The 13,966-nt window shown below is 39.9% G+C and overlaps 1 protein-coding gene across 5 annotated transcripts in view; it reads left to right on the top strand.

Moving 5' to 3' along the window:
- SUCO (SUN domain containing ossification factor) overlaps positions 1-13,966 on the top strand; it is a 1,613,753-nt gene that overhangs the window by 1,499,295 nt on the left and 100,492 nt on the right. For 2 of the 5 annotated variants that reach the window (XM_069641197.1, XM_069641195.1), the window contains one exon: positions 1,428-2,685. The exons of 1 other annotated variant lie outside the window; for it this stretch is intronic. In XM_069641197.1, the coding sequence (XP_069497298.1) occupies positions 1,428-1,874 (447 nt within the window). In that variant the 3' untranslated portion in view covers positions 1,875-2,685. Of the gene's footprint in view, positions 1-1,427; positions 2,686-13,966 lie in introns of those variants that run through there. 2 more of the 5 variants (XM_069641198.1, XM_069641196.1) reach the window with 1 other exon arrangement.

Here is a 13,966-nt window from a genome sequence, read left to right as displayed (position 1 = left end):
GCCGGCACAAAAAAAACCCAGAGGTAGAACAGCAACAGCGGAGGTCTGTCGTAAGGATTCTGGGTGGAAGGCAGGCTCCAAAGGAACCGTGAGGTAGCCGATAATGACGGCCTGCGAGAGTCAAGCAGTACGGAGAAAGAACCGGAAGAGAGCCGGAGAAAGGAGACAAACCGAAGAGAGAAAGGGAGCAGGAGTAAGAAGGAAAGGATAACAAGAGGACCCGAAAACGGGAAGGCAAGAAGCGGCCCAAGGGGCGGCAGAGGAGAGAGAGGATAAAGGAAAGAAAACTAGCGTAACCGCAACCGAAAGAAAGCAGTCCGGGAGCTGACCAAGCGGGTTGCAACGCACTGTGTGCCGGGGGGGCGTGGCTGATAAGCTTCCCGGCTCGCAGTGAAGGAAACACTAGACTGCTACAGCGACGTTCGAAAAACGTGGCGGAACGCTGCAATGGCGGCCCCCAAGCCGCACCCTGGACCATAACGTCCACGGGAGGCGGCGCATGACACAAAGATTTTCCATCATTATTTCAGTTCAACTCTTGCATTTTTTTCAAAATTGACACAATTAAGTGTGGGAACGGAGAGATGGAAAAAGAATTTCCATTTCCCCATAAAGGTTGCATTATTTACCCATTGGTTATTAAAGTTGAATTTGTACTTTGATAGCTGTGTGATCAACATCCATTTTTACGGTACCGTACCAGAGGTCTGTACATTGGATAAAGCAACCGTTTAACATGTTGACCTTAATGTAAAAAGTAATTGGCATGAACATTTCTGACATTTGCATGTTGAGGTTTGGTCCAACAAATGGCAGCTGTTCTCTTTGTGGGCTATGACACAGTAGGCATACGGGCATAAAGTGGAAGCGATGTGTGTATGTGTGTTTTGGTGAGGAATTTGTCTGCTGAGCTTGGGCTTATGTGGTTGACAGCAATTTATTGAAGGCTATTTTGCCAAATAGAAGGCATTTTGTAAAAAGCTAAATGCCATTTAATAATGTCATTCTCCCTCAAACCAGGATCATTGATTAACTCTTTTCAACTCTATCACATTGGAGAAAACATGGTGATGCGCATTAAAAGCCTTCAATTTACTAGAAAGGCCGGCCTAAAATGCAACAACACTTTTGATTGAAATGTCATTTGCTACTGTTACTAACATTGCAAATTTATTCCATCACCCTGTAAATCTTTTTGTCTATGGTAGTACAGGATGGTCCAGGTTTGGTGTACTCTGCCACTTAGTATGCCCCATAGGAAATATCCACTAAGCAATGTTTCTGAAAACTTAAAGTTGTTAAGCATGGGCGATTGATCATATATATGCATAGAATTACTGGAATTAAAATAAATATAAATAATAAATATATGTAGCTGCATATTTTTCTTTTTTTTGTTATAACTGTTTTCTTTTAACCTCTTACAGAAAAAGCGTTGCAAGTATAAAGGGGATAATAATATTGATACCATAAAGCCAATGGACACACCACATCCTGTAGCCAATGGAGACTTGAAAGCAAAAAAGCCTTTTACAAATCAGAGAGACTTCTCCAACATGGGTGAGGTTTTTCACTCCTCACATAAAGGTCCTCCTTCCGAGGGCAGCTCAGAGACCTCCTCACAGTCTGACGAGTCTTATTTCTGTGGCATTGCAGCCTGCACAAACTTGTGTAATGGTCAGCCTCAAAAGACAAAGTCAGAGAAACGAGCACTCAAACGCAGGCGTTCAAAACTCCAAGAGCAGGGGAAGTTCATAAAGTCCCTCATACAGACTAAGTCGGGCTCCTTGCCCAGCCTGCATGACATCATAAAAAGCAACAAGGACATCACCGTGGGAACATTTGGGGTAACAACGGTCTCTGGTCACATGTGACTATTCTACAATGGTACCATTTCATCCGAGAGAACCGTCAAGTATGCACCTGCTTCAGACTTTGGTACGACAATGAAAAGAGGACCAGAGCACCCTTGAAAACTAGAAAATACTTCCCGCTTCTTTCAAATCTATGGGATTGTGAAAATCTTGGAGCTAACGAAGCAGCTCATTCCTGTATGGACATTAGGGCGAGTGGGAATACCTGGTTTATTTTATATAAAAAGATGTTTTTCACAGTTTAATTACTGGGGAAAAGAAATTTAAAACCCAGTTTATTGGGTGAAACAGGGACACAAGACTAATCCTCTACCTTTTTAACTGTTTTCCTGTTTCTTGCATCTTCCCATATTTGTGCCTTTTTGTCTATATTTATAATGCTACTGGAAGGGGAAAATGTTGCTGTTTGATTTTTGTAACTTTTGTAGCATTCATTTGGTGCAACACTACACTGCTGCGATTGGCAGATCACTTGGAGAAGTGAGGAAGACTGACATCTGGGTGCAATGTTTTGACAATGTTAAGGTAGATTTCTTCAGTAGATGCAGATTTTACAGCTCTTTGTTTTTTTTGGGAAGAATGTGGAAGTGTCATTGCATCTGTTTATCCAGTTTTTGTCTACATCCTCTACAAAGTTTAGACAGGGATTTGGAAATATCATTTCAGAAGGCCCTGGCTAATCTTTTAAGAAAAATGAAATGCCTCAAAAGTAGAGTCTACAATTAGGGCTCTCACAGACTATTTATTGTACCAAGAGCTAACTATACTGGTGGTTTCTTGAAAGCCAAATTAAATATTTAAGGCAACAGTATCCAATGTTTTATTTCGATTTAACACTCTGGTGTTTAATCACTTTAATTCCAAGATATTACAGAAACAGTGCCAGAGATAAAATGCCATGACTACATTCCTTATCCCCCCCATTATGCAGCTGCTACAGGCCACATCCCTCTCTTCCATATATTCATGCTTAATAGGAAGCACTAGAACAGTGCTGCATTCACATTTTCTTTTAAACCGCATAGTGGATGTCCTTTTTGTAAGGGTTTCATATATATGAGGGTTCTGGTTTACCTTTGTACCACAGTCTCTATTTCTGTGTCTCGTCCAAACCAGGAAACGATTTCACATTTGGCTTATTCTTACAACCTAGCCAAGTGCTAATGTTTTGGTGTAGATGTCTCCATCAAGGATCCTCCCTCTGTAACTCACTCCCACATCCATTTTGCTGCAAACTGGACCATGTGAAGTTTTCAAGCCCTCTGAAGACTCGACTGTTCCTCTCTATTGGTGCCCCTAATTGATACACACTAGTTTAACTGACCGCCCCACCTACATCCACACCTCCCACAGTAGACTTGGTTTGTGTCCTTCCTGCTGCCTCCCCATAGTACCTGATGATCTATGCCCTTCTCCATCGGGAGCAGAGCTTCAAATTTGCTTCCTGTTTATGTAGTTGGTGAAGCATATTCTTTTGAGTGTAGTCCCACAGATTTGCTCACATGGCAATCGGGAAGTAGCAAAGAAACACTGAGGAAGTCTTCCGGCCCTTAAAAAGCATGCTCACTTTGATCTAGCCACAGTCCTCTCAAACATGTTCAACTGATACATTTTAGATTTAGAAGTTGATTCTTCTACCAACATCTGCTTTGAATAGTCACCACATGTGGTAAAAATTGAGCTGAACGTGACTAAAAGTGAGTTATTCACTGACTTCAAGATCTGTGATCTTAGTGCCTGGCCATCAAAATATTATTTTGAGGGCCATTAGTGGCTAAGAAATTTAAATAAAAGGCTCATAGTTGTTGCTTGGTGTAGGAGTGGGACAGGGCCAGATGGAAGGGATGCACATGTCTTTAGCTTTGGCACTGCTTCTGATATTTGCTAGGTTATTGTGTACTCATACGTTTTTAAAAACACACACCTAGGGGACTATCAATGGGGCTTGTACCTAATAATACACCTAGATATATTATCACACAAAAATTATCAGGTAAGCGATTCAGTTTCTTTTTCCTTTTTAGAGTTACCCTTTTTGTGTAACTTTACTATGACTTGCCCTCCAACCAATCTATCTAAACCCTAGTGTAGTAACTAACCCTAGACAGCGCTGGTGAGCCGCTTATCTATGGTTAGGGGATAGATTAGAGACATGCCCTATAACTATTGTATCACAGTCACTGCTTTGAGCTTATAAAAAAGCACAATCTTCTGATTTTAAACCAAACGTATGTGCTCAACGCCTTGTAGGTGAAATCTGGTCATTTTATTCTTTTTCCCCGGTATGGCAATTAAAAAGACAAACAAATTGACAATTATATACACAGAACAACTCCCAACAGTAGAATAAACTGTACGTTCGTTATTTCCCAAGCATGGCGCTGCATGTATTGATGTTCTCGGGGGATTCATCTTGAACGCAGACCTTCGGGCCAGCCGACTGGTCCTTTTGTTTGCAAAAAGGTCTACATTGGCCTACCGGTTTCAGTGGTATGGAGATTGAACCACTTTCTTCAAGGCCGCAACATTCAAAAAGGTGCTGTCACAAACAGCAAAATGTGAGCGTTTTGCAATGGCTGTAGCCAGGCAACCTTTAAAAGAAAGTTGTTTAAAGTCAAAGCGACTGTTCTCATTTTTTCGGGCGTAATTTCTTCAACGTCCCGTTTTGACCTAATTTTAGGTCAAAACGGGACGTTGAAGAAATTACACCTGAAAAGCGAGAAATTGTAGGTTTTTTAGGTCAAAACGGGACTTTGAAGAAATGACGCCCGAAAAATGAGAACAGTCGCTTTGACTTTAAACAACTTTCTTTTATAGGTTGCCTGGCTACACGCATCTGGGGTAAGGATTTTCCTGATTCTGAACAAAGAGGGATGGTGAATCTAGACATAGAACACAAGATATGAAATAATTGCAGTGTTCTCTCTCTTTTCCTCTACCCCATCCCCGTTTTTCCATGCACAGGTGCGGTGAACAGCCATTGCAAAACGCTCACATTTTGCTGTTTGTGACAGCACCTTTTTGAATGCTGCAGCCTTGAAGAAAGTGGTTCAATCTCCATACCACTGAAACCGGTAGGCCAATTTAGACCGTTTTGCAAACACAAGGACCAGTGGGCTGGCCCGAAGGTCTTTGCATGTGAATGACACTATACTTGCGTTTAAGATGAATACCCTGAGAACATCAATACGTGCAGGGCCATGCTTGGGAAATAACGAACGTACTGTTTATTCTACTGTTGGGAGTTGTTCTATGTATATAAATGTCAATTTCTTTGTCTTTTTAATTGCCATACCGGGGAAAAAGAATAAAATAACCAGATTTCACCTGCAAGGCGTTGAGCACATACGTTTGGTTTAAAATCAGAAGGTTGTGCTTTTTTATTAGCTCAAAGCAGTGACTGTGATACAAAAGTTATAGGGCAAGTTTCTAATCTATCCCCTAACCCTAGATAAGCTACCCATAAATTGTGACTGAAAGAATCCAAGGAACAAGAATGCACATATCGCAAAAGGTGAGTGGTGCATTATTATACTATTGAAGGGCTATTAGTGGATGTTTTTAGTTAACAAATAACACACGTCCCTTAGAACCCTCCTTCAATGCCAAAAAACAATTATATGCTATCAAATTTGTTCCTATTATTGTACTAAGGGGGTCTAACGGGCAATAAGCTGCAGTCTCTTAATAAACGTTGCAAGATCTCCTTCAAATATATAATTCTGTGCTGAAAGTCACTGTGTCCAAGTTGTTGAAACAAGGGCCATCGCAGAGGTTTAACGTTTGGTGGACAAATTATGAGGATTTTTTTTTTCATTCAACATTAGCTCAATGCCATGAATTCATATTGTAATGCCAAGATGTGATACCTGAATTATGGCAATTGCGTCTAGCTTGGTCTGCCTCCTTGACACTCCTATTATTCTAGCAATATGTCCAAAACATTTCCACTGTTCTTTCTGGTGAAAAAGACCAGTCACATCACTCCTATTTTGAAGTACTTGCACTATCTGCCACTACGCGAAAGCATAGTTTGCAATCCTTTTTCCTGGTGCTTTGTGCTGTTGTATTAAATCCTGTCTCGCTGATTATCTTAAGCGATATAAGCCAATCAGAGCTCTGCGTTTTGCCTTGAAGTGTCCTCGCCATTCCACATTTTATAAAGCTACAGCAGCTGGTAGATGGTTTTTCTTTCCTGGTTTCTGCATCTTGGAGCAAACAACGTGCAGGAAATTTATGAAGTTCCTAAAAATGTATTGCACCACCAGTCTCGGGTTGAGCCCACTCGGTTGGCTCTGTACAGTACCAGCATGCCGTGTGGCGAATGGTGCTCTTAGTACAAGTCAAAAGAGAAGAAGAAAGTGGCCCTTGGCTTCGAAATTATAGTAGCATCTGATGTTATAGCTTGGCACGTTGCTTTAGATTAACATATTAATCCTACGCAAGTGCACAGCATTCCAATTGGATTCTAACCATAGTGCACTTTTTGGCTATTGATGGTCAAATTGATTATAAGGTTTCTATGCTACTACTGGTCTAGAAATTGGAAGTGTGCCTGATGCATTTCTTGGAACACTTCATTCACTCAGTGTATTGATTGAAAAATGTTGGTTTTGAAGAGTCCAGGCCTAAAGTAGATGTCCTCCTTCCTGCATGATTGCGTTGCTGCAATCTCTCTGCCTTCTTTTACGTATGACTTTCTTGCTGTTCCCTGCAGGGTGCCACAATGATGAGCATGTTTGTCGCTTTTTAATATTTTTTGCTCCCCCTATTTTATTTTATTTGAGACTTTGGCCAGGATTTTTATAATTATGTGGATGACGCACAATGTATTGTCAAACTGACAGATTGTAGCATATTTCCTCCTGTTATGTCCTTCTGTCTGCTTGCAATCAACACTTGAATTAATCAGATCCTTCTGAAGTTGCAAATCACTACGTGAACATGATCAAAATGTCTCTGCTATCCTAGCTTTGGATATGTGAAGGATTGATTATGCAAGTTCGCTGTAACATGGCCCTTTCAGAGGGGACTCAACTGCAATCACTGCAACAGCTCCATAATTCTGCAGCTCATGCTTTGGTGGGAATAGATGCAGGTATCCATTCTCTGCTCCCCCTGTCAGCCCATGTAAAGTATAAGGCATTGTGCATAGCTCATTGTCTCTATTATGGTCAGGGACCCACTTTTATCTTTGATACTTTGACCTATATTCCTGATGGGAACCGTCAGTCTCCGTCCCGTATACAGATCATATGGAAACTAAATATCACAAATCAAGCTTTGGCACACCTTTCAGCTTTTTTGTTCCCTGTCTGGAATTCTATCTCTTCTTCTTTGAGGAAATCTGCCTTTCAGAGGTTTTAAGAAGAAAAATAAAACTTTAGTGAGTTCCAGTTATTTCAGGTTATAGATTTTCCTCCAATGTGGTCTATTTGTTTAATAGAGTTCTCTGTCAGTGCCAAGGGACCACATATGGCAAAAGTGTGCCGTATATAAACGTACTTGTAACATAATGCCAATTCTTTTGTTTGTTTTTGATCTTTGTACCATATACTCAAATAGGCTGTCTGGAGAATGATGAATATGGTCTCTCCGTGTAACCTTGATGACCATTCTTTATTTCAGCCAAGGAGTATACTTTGAAGTAAACACCCTACATGCCCAACATACTTACAGAATGTTTGGTGCTTAGTTTAGCCTTTCGGCTCTAGCATAGCATTGCGTTATGTTCACATGTTTGAGCATTGGTGTTTGGGTCCATCTGTTTTATTTTGCAAAGGACCGAACCATGATAGTGTAAAGAAGTAACCAACCATATTACAGAAATGGTATTGCATTTCTATATCCTACAAAGTTTAAGTACATGTTTTTGATTGTCTTATTTTACTTATTTGCTCTTCCAGAATGGATTTTATCCCTCGCTTTACTGCCTTTTCTGTGTACTGGTAAGAATGAAATAACATGGAACAATGCTACGCATTTTCCTGCACTTTGTCATATGTTCTCCCAGCCTATTCATTCGTATCCTTGTTTTCCAAAATTAAATCGCACACCATGGAATTGCTTGTTTAAGATTAGCCAACATTTTTATTTTTCTACACAGTGCTATCAGGTAACACGTTTTCTGGCCCTTCTTTTTCTGAAATAACTTTACATCAGTCGCACGTTTGTATGAGTGGAGCATACTTTGAGAATGGTGGGATGTTGACTTGAGTGCCAAAAAGTGATTTTTTATTACAAAGTCTTCAGACCACCCCTTTTGGCATCCTGTACTGCCCATATTCATTAGAAAATTTGAGTTATTTTACAATCTTCTTTAAACAATTACGTTTTGTTTTAGAGGGTTTGCTATTTACTTTTAGACCTCTAAAAGGTTTTCAGAGACCTGGTATGAGGGCATGATTGTTTTGTACCGTCAATTGCCCGGCTATGACTTGTAGTAGTAGCAGTTTATGGCATTACTTGGAATGAGGACTGGGTAGGTATAATGGGACAAATACAAAACGTGGTACGTATCTGTAATATTCGGCTCATATGACACAAATATAATTGAGACACATGACTGAGATCAAAGAACTTTTTATTTAAGGACATGCCTTTTCAAAGTCTTTCTTTCTAGTGGAAACCGTTGCCGTCTTATAATTCATAATGATTGAGCTTTCATATTCTAGGCCTTGGATTTTATTCAGAAAGTTTTCAATGTGACAACCGGATTCAATTTAAAAAAGCAAACCACTACCCTGCATATTCTCATATTCCTGATCCTGCCACAGTGCCCATTAAACACCTTTGTACATATCTTGTTCACCCACCCTGTTACCTTCTTATTGCCAACCAGCGAAGACCAGAACTTGCTTCATTGTCACTTGTATATACTACATTTACATATTTCTAATCCTTGGTGCTGCATTATGGCAGGACATCATGGGTGAAGTGTTTTTACTGATGTATACACAAGCTTGCGAGGCCGCGGAAAGTGTACTGTCTTTTGATGGGCCTGCCTGCTTGCTATCCCTACAACGTTTGGGGGCCTATTTTGGAGAAGTTAATCTGCTGAGGTGCGAAACCAGCTGTTGTAGGACTGTTCTTGTGGTATCAGATGACTTGTTTGCATCAAACCGGATTGTGTTCTGTTAATATACAGGATTATGGGTGTAAGTATGGTTCTCTGTAGTGCTGAGTTTCACCAGGCTCTGATCATAGCCCTCCTTTTTATAATGAATTTGAGAGGAGGGGACGCTTAAGTGTGCCTCTCAAAATTGATCCTACTTCTGGTAGATCGATTAAGAGGTGTCCTCATTTACATAAATGTGTATACGTGGAAGTGAATTTGTAACTTGCATCCCTTTGCCCATTTATAGTTTTGAGCTTACTTGCTATGCCAGTTACTTGACCTTGATAAATACTTGATGGATCATGTACTGTTTATTCATGTTGTCTTTGTGGGTTCCTCTATGCCATCATCTGGCTTTACCCTCTTCTGTTTTTTTGAGGGAAATTATCAAACATCCCTTAAAGGAGTAATACTCTTTGGATTTTTAGGAATTATTTGTCCAATTTTCCTCAATTGAATAAACATTCTCTTCTGATCACAAAATTTGGAATGAAGTGATGTCTTCAGGTTAGTAATCAAATCTGAGAAATGTTTGATTTATTATGCCAAAGCTTTTCTGGTGCCTAACACCCACCAGATATAAATGCATTTGCTTCAAAAGTGGCTATGAATTATTCCTGGTTCACTCTCTTCATTCTCCAAAGGTCACTGGGACCCTTCTGTGGATAATTTCTTACTTGATCACACTTCAAGAGTGATGAAATAAATTCCACAGTCTTTTCCCACTCATGAGGTAGAAAGAAGATCTCTTCGTAGGACGAACCTGTCCAAATCAGGTCCCGTGGCAGTAAATATTTTTGGGAGATTAAAGAAAAGGTGAGTGTTAACATAATTTCACCTGTGTGGTCTGTTCTCTCAGAAAGAATCCTTACTCTTTGAGCTTCTCCTAGTCCTTGCATGTTTTACCATTGTGCGTGACAATTAGGGTACGTATTGTGATTGTGATTGTGCTTTCAAAGCCATGGATTCTATGGAAAAGGCACTGCCACTCGGTGGTATAACTTCAGGTGATGGAAAAAGCAGAGTCTTTTTAGCAAGAGCTGCATAGCTTCTTGTCGGGCAACCTCTCAATCATGGCCTTCTCTGAAATTTGAGTTTTCTATTTCCCACCTGCTTTTAGTGATTTGAAAAACAACTGATCTCAGCAGCTTTCGCATCCAGGTATCTGATCAAGGCATACAAATCATTACTTATTTTGTTTATGTAGTGCGTGCTACTGCAGTTACTGATATTTGATTTGCCTGTAAATAATGGTACTAATGACCAACTTAATGGTATTCCATTTATTGACTTGGGAAGTACAAACAACTGAGTCGGCTCTGCCATGATTTTAACCAGTAACACTTAGATTGAAAGTTGATCACAACAGTGAGTTATTGAATGTGCCAAAATCTCAAAACCATCCATGCCTTGTCTTTAAGTTAATGGGAAACAACTCTCCCTCTGCTTTCCCTTGCTCTCCTTCTCAGACACATTACAATCCCTACTATCAGGTAACATAAATATTGTTTTTTGTGTTTGTAGTCTGGTCATGGTCACGCTCACTGGCAGAATTCCTGCAATAATCAGTACTGTCTTTAATTCTGGTCAGTTTCTTTCGGGGTCCTGTTCCTCAAACTAAGATGCTCATAGCAACATTATGACCTTGAGTAGTTCGCATCAATTTGACTCCCCCACTAATGTGTTTCTTACCCCATGTAAGTTTGGTACGATTACTGAAATTTGGCTACTTTCTAATTTAGATCCCTTTATGTCATTGGATTTCTTTGCAGCACTATATCACATTTTTGTACAGCGTTTATGCCAGGTTCCTCTGACTTCTAAGCGCTGTAACAATAGCTGTTAATATTACCCATTTTAATGGTACTCAATGTCTTAACCTCAGAATGATGAAGGGCTGAGTGGACTCTGTCCGGTTGCACATATGTGAAGTGCAGGCTAATCCGTGCATACTCTGTGAGCTATGTCTCCACAAAACTGAAATTCGACCTGCTCCACATTTGAATTCTCAAGCTGTGAACTAAAGGTTTGCATGTAAACGTATTTGGCGTCTTCCTTTTCAGAATTCCAAGGAAGTCAGTAGGCTACCGGATTGCTGTTGGTTCTGGATAATGTGAGTGCAGTAGAACTGAGCATCACCCGGTTCGATGCAATGGGTTTTTCGCATCTGTTCTATTTTACAGCTATTTACAATGCTTTTCCTTCTGAATTCCTAGAACTCATGGGAAAGGTTTTCCAGCGGATTTGGTTGTGCTCATTGCTTTGCACCTCATGGTCAAGGAGTCTGCAAGATTAGCCACTGCTATTTATTGATCTCTTGCACTCCAGTACAAACAAGGGAGTCTGTTGTGTAATTCTGTGACCTGTCAGATTGAGGTAGTTCTTTCCTTTAGACATAATACAAATGTTAACCTTGGTGTGGGTCATGGCTTTCTTTCATAAGGGTGATGACTGTGCTCAAAGGATCTAGAAAAATGGATACTAATCTATTAAAATGCATGTGGGACTAATTAGTTGTTTGTGTATTCTCATAGATGGGTGATCTTCTAGTTTCCTTCCTTTTGCCCAAGTGCTGCTCCAAATTATTCACCAATGATTAGTCTTTAATTTGTATCACAAAGTCAAATAAGTGTTGTACCTTTACCCTGGATGCTCTTTAAAATGGTTCTGGGTGGCCTCAACAGTATAAACATTATTTTTACATCACCTTTGGTGATTTCTTACAGCCGCAAATTGATTTTAGACACTGAACTAGCACATTAAGAAGCACGCCTTCTCATGGAAAAAGTTAAGCACATTCAGACACATGATTAATTTCCAGTACAGTCTTTGCCTGTTTAACCTTTCAGCTCTTAAAGACCTGTTTTCATAATTCTACTCCTTTTGCTATCCCTATTGCTTGTAGATTGAGTTCTTTCAATGGTTTTGTTTAATAATATATTTATACTAACATTTACTTTAAGTTTCCAACTGTATGTGCGATATCTGCGTCGTCTGCACCATGTCAATTTTACTTGGTTTGCTAAGGCCGGCCGTGCTCGTTTCACCTACTGAGAACATGAAAGGGAATTAGTATAGACGCCCACTCAGGTGCCTACTTTAATTCAGGGCTGTTGGTGTAGGCACATTTTTCAGAGGTCACCGGTCGTCTCTCACCTTCAAGGGCTGAAAGGTTTTCAAAATATGACGATATCCTTTAAGTTGATATTTTCAGAACTAACGAGAGATTGTGTCATATGAATATGATGGAATCAGTAGTATTTGTTGTGCAAAAATATATTTTGGATTTTGCGGTGGATCATTGGCCCATTGGTGAGAACTGTGTGCCACCAAGAACAATTTCTTTTTTTTTAGTTTGGCAAGGGAACAGACTCCCATTGAGAGACATTTCTCCTATGATAAAAAGCCTCTCTTCATACCCGCGCTCGACCCCTTGGGGTGTAGGGTGATCCTAAAGGCACTGTTGTGCAAATGGGTTTCTGCCCATTCCTCATAGCTTTGTCATGCCATTTGTACTAATCCGGTCTCTTGCACCACATAAGGAGCTTAATCCTAGACCTATGTCACCAGACTTCACTTATTTTTCAAGAGGACATTTGTGATCCCATTTTTAAATTTTAGTCTTCACTATAATGCACTTGGTTGTTGACCAATACCCAATAAACTTGCTTATTAGCATTTATTCTCTTGTGCAGTTAGTTTTCGCACAGCTCTCAATGTAGAAGCAAAAAGGTTTTTCCTCTTGGTGTTTAGAAATATACTTTTATTTTGTTACTGTAACTTCCCATCAAGGACTGTTAGATCCAAACTTGGACTTAATCTGTGTTGGACCCCAGTCATGTTAGCAACCTCTTTATGTCATCTCTTCCATTCCTCCTATATTTCAGTATCTTATTCCCAGTAGATTCAGCGATTGTCAGGATTGCATTCCAACTAAAGCTACATTAAGGTGTTTTGTTCTTTACATAGGACTTGCTTGTACAATTATCCTGGTAGTTAACTGGGCTTCCTGCACTGTCCCTTAGTCTATCTAAGAGGTTATGCACTAAGTATCCGCTTTACAACCTTTGCACACAGGTTTTGATCTTCATAAGAATGTGCGATAAGGGATTAAAAGGGGCAAGGTTACACTGGGGAGTAACTTTCCTTAAGTAGAATCACACCCTGTAAAATCCTCCATCTATTTTATTTCTCGTTTTTCAAACTTCCATCCCACTGTTAAGATATATGTTGGAGTTGCAATGCATAATTTAACTCGTAGTTTGGTTATTCCTGCAGTCTATCTTCTCAGTTATTACAGGTATTAGAATCTTATTATTTGGAAGTTTATGGGCTTCACCTTTTTGAACCTTTATCCTTTCAATTTATGTAACTCCACCTGTGGTTTCCAATGATGTTCACTTCAATGCATCAGATGTTTTGAAGAAACCTTGGTATACAAAATTCAAATTTCCACTTTTTAGACACTACGATTTGGACATTGGAAAGATTTGGAGATTGGGAGTGCACAGTAAGGTGCCCACTTTGGAAAACAGGAGTATTCCTTTACATTCACTAAACCAGTGCAGAGAACATTAATACAATGTAATTTCAGTTATGTACATATGCTGTTTAATAGGGACATGTAGTCACAATGTGACTTCATGTATCAATGTTGGATGATAAGCTGTTTATGTATTTATGCCCTTTCCAGAAATGTAAGCTCTTATTTTGAGGCATTCAACTCTGTGCCATCACAGGTTTGGAATACAGTACGCATTCACTTTTTTCAGCAATTCCATAGCTGCAGTGGGAATTGCCATGAAGAAAGGAGGAGCCCCCATTTTCCTTGCTGGCATCTGTAATATTCCCATAGCGAGAGCAGTCAGACATGAACACAGTGTGAACAAATTGCATTTTACAATGGGCCTCATTCCGAGTTGGGCGATAAGGGTGAACGGTCACCGGTAACGAGACCGGTGCCGTTAAACCCTTA

This window comes from Ambystoma mexicanum, chromosome 1q (genome assembly GCF_040938575.1).
Source record: "Ambystoma mexicanum isolate Mex_15411 chromosome 1q, UKY_AmexF1_1, whole genome shotgun sequence".
NCBI classification, from domain to species: Eukaryota; Metazoa; Chordata; class Amphibia; order Caudata; family Ambystomatidae; genus Ambystoma; species Ambystoma mexicanum.
Note: the sequence above shows the minus strand (reverse complement) of the source record. Positions and strands in the feature narration are given on the sequence as shown.